This window comes from Kwoniella pini, chromosome 9 (genome assembly GCF_000512605.2).
Source record: "Kwoniella pini CBS 10737 chromosome 9, complete sequence".
NCBI classification, from domain to species: Eukaryota; Fungi; Basidiomycota; class Tremellomycetes; order Tremellales; family Cryptococcaceae; genus Kwoniella; species Kwoniella pini.
In genome coordinates this window covers 717,310-740,450 of record NC_091724.1, presented here as the reverse complement: position 1 = coordinate 740,450, position 23,141 = coordinate 717,310, and the positions used below count along the sequence as shown (strand labels likewise).

Sequence of the window (23,141 nt, the reverse complement as noted above, 5' to 3'; positions counted from 1 at the left end):
AATTTGTATATATGATTATTTGTATATTAGACATGTCATTATGCTCGTGTGGAGAGTGATTCAAAATAAATGATATTTTCATTTAGTATATTGCAATTCGGAGATTCACAAATTCCATTCATAATAACCAATCATACAAAACATAAAAGTATATTTACAATTTAGATTCTTTATTTCCTTCAAAATTTAATCCTAATTCAATTTTTCCATCTTCACTAAATGAAGTTGATTTTAAAAAACCTTTCATAAATTTAGTTTGACTACCATATGCAACTAATTTACCTAATTCTAATTCTAATTCATTTTGAATTTGATTTTGATTTTGATTTTGATTATTTTTTAATGTAGAATAAAATTCACATCTTAAATAAGATAAATTATGACCTGATTTAATTATTTTACTTATACAAATTAAATTATCTTTTAATTTACCACCTGGATTAACAAATTCTGTTGAAATATTTACACTTAATCCAGTTGGTAAATTATAACCTAATGTTAATAAAGATAAAGAAGTTACTGTATCTGTTAACTAATAAATTTTTTCAAAAAAAAAAAAACACATATTTATTAATATTGATATTTTAATTTTGTTTGTAATTTCTTATTTTGTTTTTCTCTTTTCTTTTGGATTTTGGGTTTTAATTATTTAAAAACTTACTGATAAAATTACTCCACCATGTATTGTCTTTTTGAAATAAAGAAAAAAAAAACAACAAAAAGAATAAGATATTGAGAATTAATTCCTTTAATTGTATTTGAACTCACTCCATGATTATTTAAATGTTTTTGATCAATTGTAATTATACCTTTTAAATAATTTGGTTTAGCTTCAATTAAACGTAACTATAACCCAAAAAAAAAAAAAAAATGATGTAAATTCAATTTATAGTATTATAAAATTGTTCTATAGCTTACAGAAGAAAGTACATTAGAATCATGACCTATATGATAAAATCAAAACTCAGAAAAATGATTCATATATGTATACATACATAATACAATAAATTACTTACCACCTTTCGATATTGTCGTTGACCAAGCCTGCAAGTAATTAAAATAATAAATGAGCACATGGGAATCTCAACAGTTTAATTTCAAGTGAAAAATTCCAACCTTCTGCAAGTATTTGAGACAGGCCATCTCTGAATTTTGGCTGAATATCTTTATCGTCCTGTTATTTCATTCTAATACTTGACCTTTGATTAAAATAACAAATGTAGTAACCCGCGTAATAGATACTCGTAGTTCATCATTCACTCGAGTGCCTAATTGGCCGACACGTGGTGATACGCGGTCAGGGTTTTATATATACATAATCTTATGCTTGGCTGAATTCAATATAGATATAAATGATTCATTCATCCATTCTTCTTTTCTATAAGACACGAATCACTAACTCATTTGTACCGATACGATTGTAATCTTATTCTACTACTCTTGCTTGTAGTCGAAGCAATTTCAAATCTCAAATCTTGCAAGCGGATCGTCTTGCGAGATCAATAGAACTTGAAGATCATATAAAGCAATTACTTAAAACGAAAATCTTGGAATAATCAGTTAGTCAGTTCCGAAGAAGGTAGGAAAAGCTTGAAGAGGAACGTGAGGAAAGTCGCTGCAGCTGTGAGGTAAGTTGACTCAATTACATCTCCCTCGCATATTGCTTGGGATCAAGTAAATTCTATTATATCCTGCTTGTTCCCAATTGGTCATCTACCTATACCCGTTACCATCTCTTGTTTCCTTAGTGCGAGCCTGCTTGACTCTTCGCGATAGTGAGATGTACAAAGAAGTTGAGACTCTGTTTAATACCTCGCTTCATGCCTTTCTTCTCATTGCTCCTCCCTTGACTCAGCTGGGAACGATGATCATGAATCGAAGGACGAGCTTGATTGTATGTTTTCCATTCTACTATGTATGAATCGAAAGGTCCTTTACATCTTCCTTTCATGATGTCAAGGATAATTGCATTCAAGGGTCAGGAGGACAAAGTATCTTTTGATAGGGTGATCTTGCTAATCATTCGTTCTCTGCTCTATACAGACTTCCCTTCTCCGTCCGCAATCACATCAACCTCAAGCCTAGTCTTTCATCTTGGAACCTAATACCTTGGCTGAAAAAAGCTCTACATAGGGAAATTTTCTCTTGAATCATAGTAAATGAGACACAATGGACTATAATGAACCATTCACAGCATCTAGTAGGGGACCATCGACAGCCGGTCTAATTTGGCAGAATGGAATGCCAACATTGAGAATGGAGGATGCTGTTGTTGAGACTGTGTAAGCTAATCTTCTCGCAGTGACTTTAAATGATGAGCTGACTCCGTTTTAGTGTTACTCATACGACTCGGACAACGACGTCCTTCGCACCGATCGTGCTACCCAGAATACCTTCGCCTGAAACTCTTGGCCTGCCCAATCACCTCAAGGTGGAACAATTCCCCTTGGCCAACCAACCCGCTCCACCTGAGATGCAATTCTTCACGGTCAATCTAGGAGGCCGAAGGGTAATTATCCAGGACGATACAGCGAATCCAATCAACGCAGACGGTACGCTACAAGCCTCTGGACCAGGATGGACAAAGACCTTGCCAGCGTACTCCTACGATTCCCCACGAGCAAATAAAGCGTCGCAAGCAACAGAAGAGCGAATAACTTTTATGCAGGCTATGGATAAGGCGAAAGGCAAAGAAGCTAGGAAGAGACCACACAACTTCAGTAGACCGGGCAGCAGGCAAGATGAAGATCAGAACGTTCTTACTAATACACCGCCCATATCGGCGTCAGAGCAATTAACAATAAGACAACGCAGTCCACCAAGGAAGAAAATAAGAGGAATGGAAGAATTATCAATACACCCACCAACAGGCAAATCATCTCTGCTCTCCCCTTTACCGTCTCCCGAACATGAAGCTGGACCTTCGACACCGACCAGCACGACCTCCCCTTTGCCGCCAAATCTTGGTTCTGGAATGGAGGTCTCGGCCCTCCTATCATTACCAGCATTAGCCTCTCAATTCGATCAGCTCCCCGATCGGATTCAGCAACACTTTTTGATGCACTTGCTTCGACGATCACGAATGCCTACCCTGCAACGCGTATCGACTTTCGCTTCCATTGCTTTGAAACGTGATTTCATAGCTATGTTACCTCATGAAGTAGCTGTTCAGATACTCCGTAGAATGGATCGACCCAGTCTAGCAGTTGCTTCACGGGTATGTAAGAAATGGAGAAGAATGATTGACACGGAACGCGTGGTCTGGCGACAACGCCTAATCGATGATGATTTGTGGTATGGACAGGGCGTAGAAGAAGCGGAAGAAAGAAAAATTCTTGATAGATATGAGACTTTAGATTGGAAAGCTGAGCGGGAGGCTCAATCTTTAGGTCATACCCATAGGTTTGGACGAGACGACACACCAAGTGATGATGAAAAAATGTTATCTGCTACCACTTCCAATCCCTCTCGAATGGTATACGAGGAACAGATTCGCCCAACTCCGCTGAAACACTTATACCGAAGAAGACATCAAGATCAGAAGAATTGGCTACATACCAAACCTGAACATACTTCATTCTCGGGTCACGGTACCAACGTTGTGACCTGTTTGCAATTTGACGAAGACAAAATCATTTCTGCTTCCGATGATCATTCGATAAATATTTACGATACCTCAGGTGGTAATTTACGACAACGTCTTGATGGTCATGAAGGAGGAGTTTGGACTTTAGAGTACAAGAATAATACCCTGGTCAGTGGAAGTACTGACCGAACGGTTAGGATATGGGATCTAGAAGAATTGAAAGAAGTTCACGTCTTTAATGGCCATACATCGACCGTTAGGTGTTTGCAGATGGTCGAACCGGTATGGAACGAAAAGGAGAAAGAATGGCAGCCGCCTTACCCTGTGATCGTTACTGGCTCTAGAGATGCGACCTTGAGAGTATGGAAATTACCGGGCAGAGACGACGCACCGTATAATGGTACAGTAAGCCGCCTTTCTACTGTTCTCGTGAGGTATTGCAACTGACACAATATACTCTTAGCTTACTGCCGAACCTGATGCTGAGTCTGCGCCGCCTGAAGATAATCCATATCATCTCCACTTACTCGAAGGTCATAGTCTTGCTGTCAGAGCACTTGCTGCTCATGGCAAAATATGTATATCAGGATCATACGATATGAGCGTAAGAGTATGGGATATTGTCAAAGGTACTTGTATACATGTCTTGACGGGTCACGAAGCGAAAGGTGAGCTACTTGTTCGTTCGATATGAGCTATTCAAGCCGCTGAACACCGCTATCACAACAGTTTACAGTATAGTATATGATCAGTACCGAGGACGGTGTGCATCGGGCTCAATGGATAACACCGTCAAAGTATGGGACGTGAACACTGGGGATTGTCTGCATACTTTGACGGGACACACGTCTCTCGTCGGTTTACTCGGCATATCACCAAATTACCTCGTCTCAGCTGCTGCGGATGCCTCTCTACGAGTATGGGATCCCGAAACACTAGATGTCAAGACTGTACTTTCTTCTCATGGAGGAGCTATAACGTGTTTCCAGCATGACGAAACCAAAGTCGTATCGGGCTCAGATGGAGCATTGAAATTGTGGGACATCAAGACGGGCAGTTACGTTAGAGACTTAGTTGTTGGCATAAGCTCGGTATGGCAAGTCGCTTTCAACGGTAATTTACTCGTGGCAGCTTCGAATAGAGGAGGTCAAACTGTTTTCGACGTTTTTAACTTTTCGCCTACAACAACGAATCCATTGTTGGTAGAAAGCGTAGATGATGATACTCTTGATTCCCTTCGAACTCCTCCTTGGCAGAAAAAAGCACGCCACAGCAGACGGTCATCGACGCGCAAGAAAAACAGAAGGTCGTATCAAAGGGATTTAGAATTAGATGAGTTAGATATTTGGACTAGTGAAGAGGAAGACGTTTCACCTGTGTTAGCTTCTTACAAAACTCATCATTCGACGACCCCTTTAGATAAGTGGGGTCGATCAGTCATTTCGCCTTCGAGGAAAGCTCAATATGGTGGATCAGGTTCAGCCTCAGCAAGCAGAAGATCGACAAGAATAGCAGGGAGGACTTCACTTCCTTTACACCTAGATCCATTCCCAAATGTAGCAAGTTCAAGTTCGAGAAGAACAAGTCAACCTCAACAACATCCGCCAGCGTTTACACATTCACATATCTCTTTCGCGGCAAGTCCATCAAATCAATACGCTTCTTCATCGACTTCTGTTTTTGCAGCTCCAAGTGATACACCCACGAAATTGAGAAAATTACGATCGAAAAGAGATACACGTTCTCCATCTAACTCTGGAATCGTTGGAATAGGGTTTAGCAATACAAGTAGAAGCGGAAGTGGAAATAGGAAGATAGACACAAGCGCGAATGTCACTTCATCAAGTTTTGCACCTATTTTCGATGATGAAGGAGTGATCGTACTTGATCACAGCGAGGATGAAAGTCAGGGAGAAGATGGGTTGGAAGGTAATATGAATGTGGATGAAGAGGAAGAGGAAGAAGAATAAGGTCAGAAAGGCATGATAAGTCTCAAGAGACGGTACGATGAAAGATCAGGAAGGTGTTTTCGTTGTGTAGAGCATGAGTGGTGGGACCTTTTCGAGAGTGACGACATTTTACGATTTTATAGTATTCAGTATATAGTATGATTTGTAAGATTTTCTTTTCGCATAGCATGTTGTGTATGTCATTTGTATCTTTTCCGATTGCTTTGATGAGGTACCACCTTAGGTATACATGATAAACCTTTTCTTGACTCTTCCATTCGCTTATTCTCTCAGCTCAACGTCTGCTTTGGACATGGTGCAACGCAATGAGAGTCGGGCATAGCGAGAAGATCGATGAGCGACACTCGGATTAGGATGTATTATGTAATTAGCAGACAAGCAGGTCCGCTCTACCTCCTACGCTGAACGCGACTAATCGATCACCTGACTTTTATCAGATTGGATGAATGGTTCATGCGCAGTAAAATGCTATTCAATTGCGCAGTCTTGCCAATACATCTTGGTTATTCCGCAGCAGGAACGAAAAATCGCTTGTCTCCGCTAAAGTGAACAAAGAAGATAAATCTTGATTCCGCGTTTTTCGTCGTGATCAATCAAGTGTCGGGGCTTTGATCCGGGATCGATAACGTTAATCTTCCACTGATTCATGACGTGATAAACTGTATAATAAATGTCACCGTATCGCTATATGCGCCCTCAACAATATCATCATTAGAGCTCCTATATAAACGCATACTACGCTTCACTCCTGCAAGGGAGAATGGAATTCACATATTACAAGTCCTCTATGATGGTTGTGCTATCTCAAATCGATGTCTTGATTGCCAGACAAAGTCACAACTGAGACGAAAAGTGTTATCATCTAACTACTTGCTTATGGAACAAGGCTTGATTGCGTAAGGATATTCACAAAATAAGGATAAACGGGTACACATGTGAAATAGTACTTACTCATATCTTGTTTTTCTCTTCTGTTGAAAGAGGGAAAGTAAAAACAGGTAATTCACGATCGATCTTGAAGGCGAAAAAAAAAGTAAAAGCCAAGACAAAGGTTTGAACGATTTCAGGGTTACCTTATACTTCCATTGATGTCTGAAGATCAAGAGATCAAATGATTAAGTAACTTAACTTTACTTATTCTCCCCTGAATATTGATATACGACGTGTGGGGAAAGGAATGGGGATTGTACTCGTAAAGCCAAGACATATATACGAGAGAAAATGGTATGATATGATATCATCTCATCTCATCGCGTAAGCTTTGCTTTTCAACTTTCACTTTATTTTCTTATTGGTCCGATCTTTCTCCCCACTTAGAGACATGTAGATCGATCATACAGTGTGTATATATATCTGAATCAATGCAGCAATCTGTTCTCTTTCTTCATTTGTTCCCTTGCGTTAGTAAACTTGTCTATTGCACCATAGCAAAAGTAAAATCAAAATGAAATTCACCACTCTTTCTACCCTTCTCTTGCTTCCTGCTACTGCTTTAGCTCAAAGCTCATCGGCTGCAGGTGGATCAGCTTCTGCTGCTGCTCCTTCTGCTTCTGCTTCCTCCGCTGCGGGTAACAGTACGGACTACTTGACTGCCGTTCTAGGTGCTTTGACGTGAGTTTGTCAGATCAACCTCCCATTCTCTTCATACCTTCGCTTGTTCTTAGTGTAACTTCCTGTCCACACGACACGATTCCTCCTCCACTTCGAGTTTGCACATTGTCTGCTTTTGCAATTCCATACCGTTCCGAGCTGATATCTTCGGTACTTCTAGTGGAGCTGGTCTTACTACTCTCGTCACTGCTGCTCAAGGAATTGCCAACACCACTGAAGGACAAGCTCTTCTTGGTTCTTTAGCCAGTGGCAATAAAACGGTTTTCGCTCCGTCCAATCAAGCTTTCTCAAATGTCTCTCAAGATACTTTAGGTGACACAGCCCTGTTAACTCAAATCTTATCATACCATATCTTAAACAATACCTATACTGCGTCTGGGGTCGCTACTGCTCCTAACCATACAATCGCTAGAACTTTATTAAGAGGTGGAAATTATTCTTTACCTGGAAATTTTTCTGCTCCTTTAGTATTAGCCAAAAATAGTACAAACGCTACATCTTTTGAAATTATTCAAACAGCTTCCAATACAACTGCAGGTGGAAATGCTACTGCAGCGAATTTACACGTTTATGTTATTGATCAAGTTTTAACACTTCCTCAAACTCTTACTGAAGCTTTACCAGCTGTTGCTCCTCAATTATTTGGTTTAGCTGGATCTATTCCTGGTTTAGCAGATTCTTTAGCTTCAGCTAATGGTTTAACTATTTTCGCTCCAACTGATGCTGCTATTGGTGCTATTCAATCTTCTTTAGGTCAATTAAATTCAACTCAAGTTGCAGCTGTTTTATCAAATCATGTCATCAACGGTACTGTAGCTTATTCTACTCGTTTGACTTCTTCAAATTACACTTCAGCAGGTGGTGAAGCGTTCACTTTTATGTCCAATTCTACTGGTGCATACGTCAAATCTGCAAACTCAACAGCTAAGATCGTTCAAAGTGATATTATTTTAAACAATGGTGTCGTACACGTTAGTAATCCGCACCATTATGTTGTTAAGATAGTTTTCCTTAGCTAATATCGAGAACTCTTGCTTTAATAGCTTATCGACGCCGTCCTCGTAAATACTGGTTCAAATTCTCAAGCTGCCGAATCAGCCTATTCCTCAGCTACTGCCGCTGCTGCCACTTCAACAGAAGCTGATACTCCAGTCACCGCTACTTCTTCAGCTACTGGACCTTCCGGATCAGCAAGTGGATCAAGTGGTACTTCAGCAGCTTTCAAGGTCGCTCCTATTGCTTTCACCAGTTCAATGATGGGGGGAATCATAGCTGCTGCAGGTGCAATCGTCGGTGGTGCTTTGACACTTTTCTAGGGAGGACCAATTGTGTCCATATGACTAAATTTAGGTGGAAAGAAGACACTGACGGTTGGTATAAGAAGATGATAAGTAGTAATGTGATAATTTTTTATAGAACGTAATTATTGGAGGTCGTTTCGTCGAACAGTAAAAGCGTTTAAATGATCGAATGAATTAGCGTACCTTATGATGTAGCTTTGTTCTGATCAGTGGATATTCACGGCGCACCCTAAATATCTTCTGAGATCCGTGCAATCACTTGATATGTTTGTACTTTGGTCGTGTAAATTAGCTAACATGAAAGACCTAACATGATGGCTACCATGGATAACTTCTTTGTCATGACCAATCCAATAAATAAAGGGGTAAGATGATCAGTCCATGGAAGGGGTTACGACTGGGCGCCTCGCGTGAATTAACATCTTCTAAAAGAGTGAACGACCTCCACCGAGGCCTGTTTGATTTTCGGTGATATGACATGTGGCACTCATTCTGATGGATGACACTCACTTGATGTTGTCGATTTCGGTGTAACGAATGATTGGATCATCTTAATGGCAAAGTCCTTTTCAAGTCACTTCACATATTTAATACGCTTCTAAGATCATAGTTAATTACCCTCATTAGTCAGCCACTAGTCATACAAGCAACCCTGCGAAAAGAGTGTCATAAATCGATCAGTTTTGCCTGTCTATCGCCAATTCGAAGACGATGTCAGGCTTCTTCGGCTTCGACACTTCCCTTCCGGAACGAGGTGCTCAAAATCAAGGAAAACCTCAACAACAACAAGGTTTCTCTGGATTTCAAGTCCCAGGAACCAACGATGCGTTTGCATTAGGAGGCGCGGGTGAAGAAGAAGATTTAGCGGTATATACTTGGGGAGAAAGTACGGGAGGTGGATTATTGGAAGGTGGAGATGAGATGAATGACGAGACTTTTGGAGATGACCTTGGAGGGATTAGTGAGGTTACATCAATCATTCTGGATCGATCGGAATATACTGATAGGGTAGCTTCCAGCCAATAACTTTCAATTCTCTTCTCAGCCTGCTCCTCAACCTTCGAAGGGTTATGGCCAATCTACAGCAACGGGAAAGATTGCTTCAACTCAATCTAGATACAAACCTAAAGCTGCTTATGATCCTTTCGCATTTTCCGAAGATGATTTTTACTCTTCCAGGCCATCTAAAAGTGGGTTATTTCGTTCGATGGAATGATGAAAAAACCTTTGAGCTGATTGTCATGTGCACATGTAGAATCTACAACGACCAAAGCTCCCGCTCGACCTAAACCATCTACCGCTCAATCAGGCTCTGTAGAGAATTTATGGAACAAACCTGCTGTCTCTAGTCCAGCATGGGGTACTGCTCCAAGTGCTAGTGAGTTGATATGTTAGTCGTCTCCATCAGGCTGATCCTAATTTTGCAAAACAGTGACTAGACCTACGCCTCCTTCATCTGCTTCTTTACCTTCTCAAGGACCTCCAGCCCCGGGTCATATCAAATCACTGGAAGAAATCGAAGCAGAGATGGCTCAAATGGCTATGCCTAGCACCTCATCCGCAGCTCCCACTCAGCAAAAGGTATTTTCGTTAGAAGAAATAGAAAGACAAATGATGGAACAAACCGTTGAACCTCCTCGCCAAGCCACACCTCAGCAGCCTCTACCACCTAGAGAAGCTACTCCTACGCAAGTACCAGGATTAGCAGCATCTGGCTATTCCTCTCAACAAGCTTTATTGGATAGCATGTTCCCTGAATTGGGTAAAGGCGTGCCAGCTTCAGGTTTAGGACAAGGTACACCTTCTTTCGTATCAGATCAGACTGGATCTCATGAACCACCTAGACCCTCGCCAGAAGAATTAGCCAGGATGGAAGAACTGCATCAGAGGATAACAGCCAAGATCGAATCTATGGCGAAATATAACAACCTAATGGGCTCTTCGGATAAAGATTTCATAACTCGTATACAACTTTCTCAACTCGCGACTGCTGATCCTTACGTCTCTGACTTTTATGCACAAGTTTTCTCTGCCTTGAAAAGGAGTAGGATGATATCTGAAGGTCAAGGAGAGAACCCTACCGTTGTACAAGTCGGTGCAGGTCTGGGTTTAGGTGTTGGAGGTCCTGTTGGAAACAGATTTGGTAAAATGGGTCAGAATACCATGACCAAGCTTTCTACTCAAGTTAAGAAGTTGGTCGAGAACAGAGCTCAACATCAAAAGGTAGCCAATACAGGTAAATTACGTCCCAAGAGGTGATTGAACTTTTGCTGACTAGTGGATATCAGCTGCATTGCAAGGAGCTTTAGGAAGAGTGACAAGGGGAAATGCAGCCGCTCCAAGACCCGTATTGGCCATTCCTACAAGTAACAAGCCTGAGAACAGACCTACCTCTCACCTTAATGAACAAACAGGTATACATCGTGCTGCGTTGACTAAAAAGCAAATCATGTTTGCACTAGAAGAGCTGTATGATGCGATCTTGGAGTTGGAGCAAATGCGTAGAGATGCTCCTCCACCGACAGCTATGGAGGAGATCGAGCTGTGGCATAACAGATGTCAAGCTAAAGTTGATATTATTTGGAGAAGATTGATGGTCATGGAACCATTGGATATCAGGTCAGTTCTCTTTCTGTCCCCTTTTTCGGTAGGACCTCAGGTTGATGATGTCTGCGTAGCAATCCTCATCCATTCATCTCATTAATTAATCCCATCAAGGGCCAGAAACTATTCCCTAGATTACTTCGTCACTTACCTCAAAATCAAACCATCACTCTTCTATCGCTACTCGTTGCAACATATACTCAATTAGACGTAGTCGCCAGAGCACCTCCTCCCCCAGTAGCTGATTCGTCTCTCCTCACGAAAGCAGATAGATTAGATAGAGCTAAGAGAGAAGCAGAAACGGATAATTTCCTGCAATTCGTTATTCCTGGTGTAGATATGATCGTCAATCGATGTGGTTTGGGTCTCGTTGCTGGAATGTTAGCTATTTCAGCTCAACGATCAGAGGTCTGGAGAGTCGCTGCTACCAGAGTGAGCTGCAATCGTACTTTGCATGCCTAGGAGAGCTAGCTGACAGATGGAACATTGTGTAACCGCAGCCTGGGATAGCTTTATATACTGCCCTTTTGTCGAAAGCTCAAAGCGTCATCAGAACTCCTATACCTGATCCTATGAATCCTCAGCAAAGTCAACCAGTAGATCCAGCTGAGCTTGATCAATGGTAAGCTAAGCATCCTGTTTCAATGCGCATGTGCTAGTCAAGCGTAAGCTAATTTTGTTATCATTCTCAAAGGACTAAAACATTCACATATTTCCTACATGTCCTGCTTCCTCATTTACCAGATTTATTCCCTTCTTCACTAGCTCAAAAAGCTGCTTTTGGACCAGGTGCTTATTTATTAGGCGGTGAAAACCCATTAGCTGAAAGAGAAGGATTAGAAATGGAGAAGAGAGAAGCAGAAGTCTGGGGATTTGTTGCTGTCTTAGCTGTTAATGCTCAAGAAGAAGATCAAACTGCTCTTGTTGGAGCTTTGAGAGAGAAGGTGAGTTAATTCTAACTAATACATCAAGGTATAGCATGTTTACGTATAAATTATAGATTTTACATACTGTACAAGCTGCTAGACACCCTTCAACGACAAAGGAAAGAGCAGAAATGAAATTAAGAAATGTTAACATGTTCCTCAATGGTTTGGTAAGTTTAAATCCTATTTTAACTTTTGCCTATACTACATATTGCACGAGCTAATCATACGCTACAATAGGGATTGGACGCTTCTATGATAGAGTAGAATCATCAATTAGCGAAAGTAAAGGTAAAGAAAGAAGCCAGAGAGAAATTAAATTAAGACCAAATTGTTTTTTTGGGTCTTCGGAATGCGATACGAGCGAAATGTACGAAATCAACAATTGCGATATGTGCCATTCACAAAACTAATGAAGCATTATGTCGAATGCATATATTCATTATTAAAGATTATTCACTATTGTCCGTTGATGATATTATACGTGGAGCTACTTTACACCAATATAAGAGAGTTTTCTTGAAAGCTGAAATTGATTAAAGATCGTATATATATACTTAATACCCCTGTTTTACATATACCTCCATCCTGATCCAACTGAAGATACCGTTTTACCTGATTTATTTGATACACCAGATTTTGGGCGATCTATCGTGAGTTTATTATAATACTTAGTTAGTCCAGTCGTCCAATTTAACCGAATTCACTTATTGTTTTGTTAGACTCACCACCTAATCCAAAGAAACGCCTTGTTGGAGGTTTGAACTCTTCTTCCTCTTCCTCTTCATTATCGTTATTATTTCGATTGAATTTGGTTATATCATTATTTGAATTTTGAGGAACAGGTTCATTATTTGTCCATTGAAAATTATTATCTTGCATAGGACTTCCAAGTGCTACACCTACTCCACTTAAATTATCTTCTTCTCGTTGTTGTTGTTGTTCATTCTCTTGAAATTGAAATTGAGTATTTCTTTTAGACTGTCTTTCTATTCCTGTTGGAAATTTAGCATACATACTTAAAATTCCATTTTCTTCATCCGTATAATTTGTATAATTTGTTTTAACGGTTTTTAATGAATTACTAATACTTTTTCTTTCATTATTTAATGATTGTTTACTTTTTCTTCCAAAATAATTTTTTTCTTCAAAATTAAAAGGTTTTGAATTTTTTTTAGAAATAAAAGTTGATTTTGATAATTCTGTTAAAGGAGATGAAGTTTTACCTGATAAAGCAGCTACAAGTGGTGGTTTTGTTTCTCTTCGAATTGATTCAACGTTTGAATCACTTTGATTCGTTTCAAATCTATTGTTGTGTAAAAGCTGTGAGGTATTTATTCGACTTTCTACTGGAGCTGTGGTGAGCTCATGCTCATGCTCATGCTTGTGCTTGTGCTTGGGGTTGAGCTTTTCAGATGATTTCTTAGGATTTAAAGGTTGTATTTGACTTGAAGCTGATGATAATGAAGGTAGATAATCTTCGGAATTCTTACGTTGTATTGTTATAGGTTGAGGATTACTTATATTTAAACCACTTATACTTTTCTTCGGTATATGTCCAAGATCATTCTCACTGGTAGTAGGAAGATCTGATATTATTTCGCTTTGTTGATTGTTTGTCGATCGACTAAATCGACTATTATTGATTTTCAAGAATGAATTGGTATTGTCTGAAATTATGGAGGAAGTTGTATGATTTTGAATAAATGACCTTAACGAAGGAGTTGGAGAAGAGAAATTAAATAATCTTGAAGTTGTCGGTTTTTCTTGGTGCAGGATCATGTATTGGAAGTTGACTTTGTTGTTGTGGAATGGAAGACTGTATTGTAGCTTGAGGTTCTTGCAGAAGGTTTTTTGGCGAAGGTAAAGGATGGAAAGGGTGTGGTCGATTTGGAGATGAGGCTCGTGATGAGAAGCGGAAAAACTAAATTTACGAATGGCAATATCATTATTCAGCTTGCCTTACTCTCTTGTTGGTGCGTCCTCGTGTCATTTTCCTTCACTTACCGTCGTTTGAGCCTTTTCATTATCAAGTCCTTCCGATCTTCTCGACTCAGTTTCTTGATTGATTTTATGTTCTTTACGTTTTCGCAAACAAGCAAAAATCCATGTTATCATGAAGGCGATTAACACTATCGATGCTGCAACTACGATACCTGCTATTGCCTCACCCGACAGTGATGTCGGTAGCCCCAGCTGTTCAGCCGCTGGAGCAGTCGAAGAGGGGTAATATGAGGAAACTTCCACAGAAGACATTGTCTGAGAGGCGGAAGGTGAAGGAGGAGAAGAAGGAAGGGTGTTCGTCAATGGCGTTCTAGAGCGCATGACGTATCAGCTTCGTCTTCTCTCGGTTGACCAACTTGAACAGAGATCACATACAAGCCAGACATGCTTATCAGACGGTCAATGCTCAATCGTTTGCCTTCTTCGATATTCCGTAACATTATCGTATGATTAGTGTCTAAAAGATTTGACGCATGATACAAAATCGAATTATACCTGCGCCACCGTCTTTTCAATTATGGACTTCCAAAATTCAGATTATAATTGAAGGAGTACTCACACTCTTGGACCACCGGATCCATCAAACACACCTTGAGCGGTATTATCCAATATAACTTCAAAAGATCTTCAGATTCACAGCAGTCAGCTCAACAAAGAGAAGGAAACTGGTCTGCCACACGAATCTAATCTACTTACCCTGCTTGATCTCCTACTATTCCATATACCCAAACTGCTGATGCGGCGAAAAATATTTGATTCGCTGCATTTGACTGTTCTGTCCAAGAAATAGAATTATTATAATTCCTCGAAGAAGTAGGTAATTCAGCTTGATATTGATCCTATCATCTTACATATCAATTATTGAGGCTCTTTTTGGTAACAAAGAATGATTTACCAAATCAATATAATTAGATACATCCTTTTCTAACATATTCCATCCAGGTGTTAGATATATTTTCCAATCCCTCCAGGCTGTATCATCAATGGTTTCATTCTTTGTTTGAGAATTTATAGCATACCCAAGATTACATGTTGCCCCATTTATCCTTATCCAATCGTTTGGCACAGTGTTATTATTCGTATCACTCGAATCGTGTGAGGAAAGAATATCCAATTCAAATGTATGTTGAGCCAAAGGTAAACCACGTATCGAAGTCGAAGTCGCATTTTGGGAAGTAGAAGGTGAAGAACCATTTATTCTCAAAAACGGTTTGAAAGATGAATTATTCGGAGAACTATATGATATATCGAAAGATATACCAGTTCCTATGAAGTTATAAGTCTATACTGGCTTATATTGTCATGCGAGTAATTACATGTTACTCACCTGTGCAATTCATAGATACGCTTGTTCCCGCTGTACGAGTAATCATACCACTTTCAGTCCCATTGTAATCCCTTCCTGAGAAGTCCGATCCACTTTGAAAACCTTGGGTCACTTCACATGATTTACAAGGTTGATATCGAAATAAAGGTGAACTTGCCGAAATGAAGGTGTTCATGCTATCTGGAACTGCTTGTTGGGAGATCACCAGGTTATTTATGTGGCCAATGTAAAGTCGGATGTATTGTAGGGAACGGAATGAGCTAGACTCGACGTCCTTTGTTGTGGATTCTGTGATTTGTTCGTTTTATATTTGTTTCTTAATCATACAATTGAGTATACGGAGAAACGCTACAAGTGGAATATCTCAGCTTGTAATTTGGTCAGATTCAGATCATTGCACAGATTAGAATATGTCTATCAATAAGATTACTGATATTCGAGGAACACTTTCAGGTCAATCGAAGAAGAGTGAATGGAATATAGTTGGTAACTACTATGAATGGGAAAATGAGATCAAATTGAGGTTCATCAAAGGAACAATTTTTTACAAGTCAAATATAAAGGTACTCTGGGTCACACTTCATTCTGATTGCATAGTATCTTATAGCTGGTGATCAATACAACATCGGATAGCTCTCAATTTTTTCACTCAGCTTGACAACGCAGAGCATAAGCATATCTGTTCACTCTTCAACCAAACTCTGATAGTTTCATGATGCTTTCAGTGTGTACTATATTCACCCAGGTACTGTTGTCAAGTTGAATGATTCATCATACTTTGATCGCAACAAAGGAACAATAAACTCAGGGTAGAATCAAGAAAGAATAATGAAAAATCAACGCATTGACCATCAAAGTACAGATCTCTTGCTTACACTGATGTGATGCCATCCGCCACTACCATCTGCCAAACACTCGCGATAGCATAAACGCGTAGTAATCGTAATCAATCAAATCAATTAACCCCTTGAATCCCTTTTGGTGGATATCGGGGAGACAAGTTTTCATGTGTGTGACCTTGTGTGATCATGTTGTGATTCAGGATGTAATGCATACAACTTGAAATAAAAAGAACACCTAAGTGTTTATACATGATATCGCGAATTCAAGGGGGAAAGATTACAGAACCTTCCTTAATCTATCTCTGATACTCCCCCCTCTGAAAGACATAGATTTCTTCAAATTTGATTGTCCATCTGCAGAGATCCAAGCGGTGTTCTCCTCCGACGGGAAAGACAGCTTGGCCATGTTGTTGGTGATTATTACAGTATCCAATGATTGCTGAGACTCGTTGGATAAAGGTAAACTCTGTACTGAATGACCGGATTCAGCAGAATTTGAGCTTGAGAAACTGGTTCTATCCAATACGAGAGCAGGAGGAGTGAGAATATTAGGAGTATTTGATGTCGATCCAATACTATCAGGACTCGCAGTGTCCATAGGTGTAGGAGTTATTATTCCTAGACCTTTGGGTTCTTTCACTTCTTTAGCAGCTTTAGGTTTAGAAGAAGCTACAACTCCATTAGAATAATAGCCTGGGAATGGGATTGAGGGAGGATTTTGTCGAATTGATTTGATTGAAGATCCAGATCCAAATGTTTTGACAGATGCAGGTGCTGTAGAAGGTCTAATTCGACTTTTCTTGATTTTCGTTGTCATTGTCGCTATACCTGCATCTGCCATCATCTCGTTTGGTGATGACGCAATATCGGCTAAAGCCTCAACTGAAAGGCCATTGACGCTTGGAAAAGGTGACAAGCAATGAGAGCTTGCTGGTCGTATAAGATTAGTCATCGGGTATCTGAAATGAGGTATTTCATTGGCGAGCGGAGGTACAATTGCTGAATTGGTATCCGGAGTGGGGTTCAACCATATTGATATGTTCAACATGTCTCCATTAGGTGCCGATTTAGGGAAGAATAGGGATACAGGCAGATTTCCATCGCTCATAGAGGCAGGTTCCATAGCGCCAGGTGGATATCTGCGGTGGAATATCTTTAGCATATCACCATAATATGGTAAATATTCGATATCATGACTCACGGCCAAGGCATTTTCCCATTTTTCAATCTTCCTAATTCATCAATGACTGTCATTTCACTTTCTGTCATCTCAATTTTCCACAATATAACAGATCTCCATAATTCCTGATTTTTACCTGCTGCTCTTAATAATTCAGATTTCAATTCGTCTACTGTTGTATGGGGATGTATATCAACTACGATTGGTGGTGGTGTGGAGGGAAGACTAGATGGACCGGCGGTAGAAGAGGTGACTTGAGGGGGTTGAGCGAAATATGCCCGGAGAGTCAGAGGGATTATGTTTGAGGGCAAATTTAGAAGAGGTCGTGCGATGATAGATATAGTCCCTTGATTAATCAAATCTGGGAACCAACTTTTGATTTTGGATCCACTGCTTGTCGGTTCGTACTGACCTGGTCCAAGGCTTAGTTCTAATTGCTCAGGATCATCCAGGTTGAATGCTGGGAATTGAGCTAATAGGTCAACGGACTTACCGTATCGACCTGTGTATGCTCTGGCTTGTTGAAATGCTTGTTGTGGGATTGAAACCTTGAATAGACCTATCGATGGGTATCCCACTACCCTCGCGATTTCCCTTCTAATCGCTCCAATGCTCTCATCAGGATTTACCGAGATGTTCAGCAGTGTCTCTGAAGTTACACCTTTACCGAATGCTATTGGGTCTATTACTACTTTCAAGTTGATGTTCGGGAGAGTAAAAGTAGGTGAGCCAGTAATAACCGGTGAAGATAAAGGGGTACTTCTCCCGGCTAATTTGCTGGTGGCTAGATTATATGGGCTGGCGGGTGTGAAAGAGGTTGTTGACGAAGAAGAAGATGCGTTCGTAATACTGGCTGGAGCTCGAGTACGTCTGCTAAAGATACCCATATTCGTCTATATGGCTAGCAAAAAAAGCCGAGTTGGAAGCTGATTCGGAAGGCGGGGGGGGAGGTTGATACCAGGCGATGGTATTGCTAAGTTTGGATTAAGGTCGTCTCCTCGGTATTGAAGAATAATACTTGTTCGTCAATCTTTGTGTCGTCAATGCAATTCTCTGATGATGTCTAATATAACAGATACGATTCTGGATTCATCAAGAGCGAGGATGAAAAAGTTGTATGCAGTACTGTAAAGTTATGTGGATGAAACGTCTGGTCATGCAATGAACAATCAATAAGTAATATGGATTTTTTTTTCTTTCCGGGTGGTCTTTTCACCGACTAGGGATAATTACGTCAAAAGGATCGTCATCTTTCCCGATCACTCTTGTGGCTTGAATCACAATCATGAAAATTCTTCCAAAAACGGTAAATATCTCTAAATCGCTTCAGGATAATTCGTTAGTCTCTTTATGAGCAAATGCCGTATAATCAGTTCCGTCCTGAAAACAGAAAGAGCAAGGTTAGGATATCAGAAAACAATGACGGGTCAGTACAACTCAGTCTAGCGACCCTTCCACGAAGTGATGGAAAACTCGTTTGATCTAGGTACTTTCACCTTTCGATATTTAGGCTGTACATTTATACCATAGGTCAAGTGAACATCGAATGAAGAGGCGTCCAGGTATTTAGACATATGAATTATTGTTATAAATATGCTATATACATGGTTCTGCCCTACTTGAAGGCGTTACATTCTACCCTCATGGTGCATTGTATATGAATTTCATATTTCCATCTACGGTTCGAAATTTGTACTGTACTCACCGAAGGGGGAATGCTCTACAACGATTGGTCAATTGATCTGAAAGTAAGAGAAGGATTCAGACTGGAAAAAGTACTACTAGCACTACTTTTCGGTCAGGTCTCAAAATCTAAGTGATCGACAGTACCTTTACTAAAGCTTTAAGGGTTTGGAACGGTTAACCGGCTTAAGGCACATACAAAACCGTAAAAAGGCTGAAAATAGTAATTCCTTCTCGAGTACTTGCGCTTTGTAGATCATCTTTTCTCTTTTACTCAAATTTTTGGAAAGAGGCGTTTTATCATACAGTGTGTGGATTCACACGAGGTGTTTCGCATTCCAAACCGAGACATCTATCTTTGAGCATTTGTTCACACAATGAAGAGTAAAACGTAAATGATCGACATTAATCTTCGTACGACCTGTGCGAAGAACTTAGTATAACTGAACTAATCGTCTTCTCACTCATAGCGTTACATTGGTCACCTTATTAAAGTAAAAGAAGTTATCGCATGAACAAGTGTTGTTTTCCGGAATCAAGATGATTCCGTTGCGCTAAAAGACAACATCCTGAGGAATGGTATTCGTAAGCATCATTAAAACGCCTCCCTTGCCATACGGTGGCGTAGGCATTATCCTTGTCTATTGAGACTCTTCGGCTCATCATGACATGACTAAGCCTACTAGAGAACTCACTTAGTCATTCATATTTCTTGGTCATTATACCTTTGTGTGGTACGAGTTTTGCAAAGCTGTCGGGATCAGTGTCACCTTTCGAAACCCTTTGGAAAACGCTTACCGTCAAGATCGATAGAGGTGCGTCGAAGACCCATCCTGCTTAATAGTGAGTAGTCTTGGGAGTGTTATCAATACACGATGTACTGTAGCTTGCAGATCCTTTGGCAAAAGATAAGAATATCTTATAACGCCTCCTTACGTCAGTGTATAGTCTTTGGCGTTTTTCCAATACTCCTGATTCCCTTGAACCCCTTAAGTCAGGTGATTATGGTGGCGTTTGATTGATGTGAAGACTTGTGTTTAACTCGTTGCTTGAAATACTTACTGCTTACTAATCACTAGTCAGGTGATACACAATTTTCCCTGCCATGTGACGTGGAATGTTCCATCGAGGCTGCAATAGGAAAAGTTTAATCCCAAGAATTATCTCACATGAATCCAGCCCTCCCCAAAGTAGTACGGGTGGTGTTCATGAAGTATGTAGCTCGTCCCCTATCGTTTCGTAGCTTGCAACCCTGTAACAACACATCTTCGGGACATTTCTCCAGTCAGTTGAATGTCTGAACCCACAAGCACTTCGATGAGCTGATAACATTGCTGTTTGAGTGAAGAATGAACCAAAGCACTAGATGTTTCATATTGCAACCTTGCGGCATCTTTGAGCTAGCCCATTGTGTGTCAAAAGGAAACCATCTAACCTATTTAGATACCATTCAAATTTGCTTGACCGGTCTTGCTGGTCGGACTAAGGAGTCTGATGACCTGCGAGTGCTCGAATGACAAACTCGAGCGCCTAATGGAAGTGAAAGTAGGAGGGATGTGCAAGCAGCACCTTCAACCAATCAGGATCTTCAAGTAAGAGCATATATGCTGAGACTCAAAGATCGTGAATACCATGCTTGAATAGGGTGAAACAGTGGAAACTCTGTCGGAGGCTCATAGCGATTCTGACGTGCAAACCGACTGTTGAATTCGGGTAAAGGGGCGAAAGACTAATCGAACTATCTAATGGCTGGTCTCTATCGAAGTTCCCCTCAGGATATGAGAATCACTTTGTTTTTTCTTCTTCAACATTTCAACGCAGAAGAAAGAATTCAAGATGAACTGGTCTTTCGTGATACTCACGTTATTCGATCTTCTCTCGATCTTTTTGTTCCAGTCTTGAATTCAAAATACGCAATAGCAAATTCTGATTGTCCATTATTCGCACTTCGTCTTCCGAGTTTGTTAAGTGCTTATAGTGTACTTGGTACGGACTGGGCACATATTTTAGGAGATGGTACAACTGCTTGTTTATTCGCTCATAAACGGTGAGAATTGTTTCACATTTACGATGAAAATGCACCGGATTTATATAAAGATAATGATTTACAATTACCAACTTAGGATCCTCATGCGATTCTACCTGATTACGACCCAACTTTAAAATCCAGAATCAAAGAAGTGGAAGGTATTGAAGTTGATGAGATGGTTAAGCCATTAACAAGAGCTAGAAATACTATCATCAAAATCAGTCTTATCCCCAATCAGTAGCACATTGATAAACTGAGATGTGAAGAATGAATCAAGCCGATGAGTTGATCAAATTGAAACTTACAATCGCTCGTAGCGAATGTTGACCAGATGCCCTATTTTGATCTTCCTCCTGCCACACCTCGTCGCAATACAGATATTCCAGCTTATCAGGATATCTTCAATATCGCTAAGAAGATCAAAGTTGAAATATCAAACTTACAAGTCAAACCTGAAATTGCATTACCACTTTGATCATATCATGCTTTTCATTTGTGAAAAGCAGTTGAAGGAAGGAAAGGTCAAGTATCATAATAGTATCAGAAGAAGGTGTGTTTTTTGATATCAATTCCAATAAATCAACGTTTCTCATCTTGTGTGACTCTCAAATAAGATGCCTTGGCAGCTTCTTTCGGGTTTGAGCATTGTCAGACTTCTTTTGACACTACATTGTCCATGAAGGGTTTCTACGAGTTTTCCTTCCAAATCCAATATCAGAGGACAACTTGGGGCGCAATCGAGAATTGAAATGATACTCAGTGTTTCGGAGGAGGACAAGGAAGATTTTTGATTACCTCATCAAAAAAGACGGGGCAGATTGGAGCCGCCCTTCATCATCGGAGGACGAAGGATCAACACCCGACACGAAGACATTGTGAAGCATGGCAGATCGCACAAGCAACATGTCAACGATCTCTCGGATGACCTTTTGTTAGACGAGACCATTTGGATCGTTCTGCTTTCTGCTCAACAACACAGACCAATCAATATTGACATGCATGAAACATTATCGATGCCACTACATACACCCCAGCAGCTTCTACAGGTCGATGAGCTTAGTCTGACTGCTATTGAATGTAATATTGCGTATCACTTTTCACCTCGCCTCGCGATGCGCCTTAGTAAGTCTTGAATCGCATTGTCTACATTGGCGGTAGATACATCTTGCTCTTCACCTGCCACTGTCATGCAAGGTCAGCCACCAATTCGATCGGAACCAAACGTATTCCAAATGAAGCTTACTCTCGCCACTGCTTTGTCTGCTCTCAACCTCCCCAAGCAATGTTTTGAGTAGATATTCACGTGAAATAAGTTCCGATTTGTGTTTCTTAATAGACTCTAGCTCATTTCGGATTCCTTCAGAGCTATCGAGCCCAGATCCAGAGACGACACTTCGTCCAGCTAGAGAAGCAAGTTCAGTCTTGAGGCAGTCTACTTGACTTGCTAGCGAAGCGACGTTTCTTAGGCTGTTGTCTAACTCCTTGCTGAAGCTTGAATTATGGGACTTGAGATCGTTAATTTCTTTCTCTTGAGTATTTAAGATACTTCTTAAACGTTTATTTTCTTTTTGATAGTCAATTGTACTATTCGAGCTCTGTAGAGTATGCTTCAAAGCATCAGGAGCAGTACCTAGCGAAGTCATTTGGAGATACTGATAGCTATATGGGTTTAGTGTTTCGTTGAGGGTTGATAAAGTAATATATTGTCAGTATATTGTAGAGACCTTAAAGATATAGAATAATCAAGGGCCTGGAAGCAACAATTAGTAATGTATAGTATAAATACTATGGGTACTATGTATCGTATGTGCGAATTACACAATACAGTACTCCGTCAACTCAGGGGTTATTGACAATGGTGCTTCTTTGCATACAAAGGAAATTTGAACGTCATATTTATCCATCCTCTTTCTGGCATGAGTAGCAACATTGCATATAAATTTTCGCATATTCCATGACACAGCTTATTAGGACAAAGGTAGATATTACTCAAGTTCTTCATTAGCACGTCTTACGCTGTTGTAATCCTCTGATGCTTGCCCTTCACGAAGAGGAGTCAGAATCTTTGGACGAGTATG

The 23,141-nt window shown here is 40.2% G+C and overlaps 7 protein-coding genes across 7 annotated transcripts; 3 read left to right on the top strand and 4 right to left on the bottom strand.

Moving 5' to 3' along the window:
- Window positions 1-154: 154 nt before the first annotated feature.
- On the bottom strand, window positions 155-1,143 carry I206_106528 (uncharacterized protein; the record flags this gene model as incomplete). The annotated part of the gene is made up of 6 exons (XM_070203336.1): window positions 155-532; window positions 662-688; window positions 769-846; window positions 919-944; window positions 1,017-1,044; window positions 1,117-1,143. The coding sequence occupies 6 exons, from the start codon at window positions 1,141-1,143 to the stop codon at window positions 155-157; spliced, it is 564 nt and encodes a 187-aa protein (XP_070059437.1).
- Window positions 1,144-2,169: 1,026 nt separating this feature from the next.
- On the top strand, window positions 2,170-5,556 carry I206_106527 (uncharacterized protein; the record flags this gene model as incomplete). Its single annotated transcript, XM_019159599.1, has 4 exons — window positions 2,170-2,282; window positions 2,335-3,991; window positions 4,050-4,254; window positions 4,316-5,556. The coding sequence occupies 4 exons, from the start codon at window positions 2,170-2,172 to the stop codon at window positions 5,554-5,556; spliced, it is 3,216 nt and encodes a 1,071-aa protein (XP_019007349.1).
- Window positions 5,557-7,000: 1,444 nt separating this feature from the next.
- Window positions 7,001-8,483, top strand: I206_106526 (uncharacterized protein; the record flags this gene model as incomplete). The annotated part of the gene is made up of 3 exons (XM_019159598.1): window positions 7,001-7,167; window positions 7,328-8,138; window positions 8,211-8,483. The coding sequence occupies 3 exons, from the start codon at window positions 7,001-7,003 to the stop codon at window positions 8,481-8,483; spliced, it is 1,251 nt and encodes a 416-aa protein (XP_019007348.1).
- Window positions 8,484-9,179: 696 nt separating this feature from the next.
- Window positions 9,180-12,265, top strand: I206_106525 (uncharacterized protein; the record flags this gene model as incomplete). The annotated part of the gene is made up of 10 exons (XM_019159597.1): window positions 9,180-9,429; window positions 9,488-9,658; window positions 9,724-9,846; window positions 9,901-10,704; window positions 10,757-11,087; window positions 11,147-11,504; window positions 11,573-11,694; window positions 11,767-12,016; window positions 12,073-12,168; window positions 12,239-12,265. 10 exons carry the CDS (start codon window positions 9,180-9,182, stop codon window positions 12,263-12,265), a joined length of 2,532 nt encoding a protein of 843 aa, XP_019007347.1.
- A 304-nt stretch (window positions 12,266-12,569) lies between these two features.
- On the bottom strand, window positions 12,570-15,504 carry I206_106524 (uncharacterized protein; the record flags this gene model as incomplete). The annotated part of the gene is made up of 9 exons (XM_070203335.1): window positions 12,570-12,646; window positions 12,727-13,668; window positions 13,796-13,922; window positions 14,006-14,312; window positions 14,378-14,497; window positions 14,562-14,627; window positions 14,699-14,841; window positions 14,898-15,268; window positions 15,330-15,504. 9 exons carry the CDS (start codon window positions 15,502-15,504, stop codon window positions 12,570-12,572), a joined length of 2,328 nt encoding a protein of 775 aa, XP_070059436.1.
- A 944-nt stretch (window positions 15,505-16,448) lies between these two features.
- On the bottom strand, window positions 16,449-18,238 carry I206_106523 (uncharacterized protein; the record flags this gene model as incomplete). Its single annotated transcript, XM_019159595.1, has 2 exons — window positions 16,449-17,310; window positions 17,373-18,238. The coding sequence occupies 2 exons, from the start codon at window positions 18,236-18,238 to the stop codon at window positions 16,449-16,451; spliced, it is 1,728 nt and encodes a 575-aa protein (XP_019007345.1).
- Window positions 18,239-22,153: 3,915 nt separating this feature from the next.
- I206_106522 (uncharacterized protein) lies at window positions 22,154-22,706 on the bottom strand (the record flags this gene model as incomplete). The annotated part of the gene is made up of 2 exons (XM_019159593.1): window positions 22,154-22,245; window positions 22,307-22,706. 2 exons carry the CDS (start codon window positions 22,704-22,706, stop codon window positions 22,154-22,156), a joined length of 492 nt encoding a protein of 163 aa, XP_019007343.1.
- Window positions 22,707-23,141: the final 435 nt, after the last annotated feature.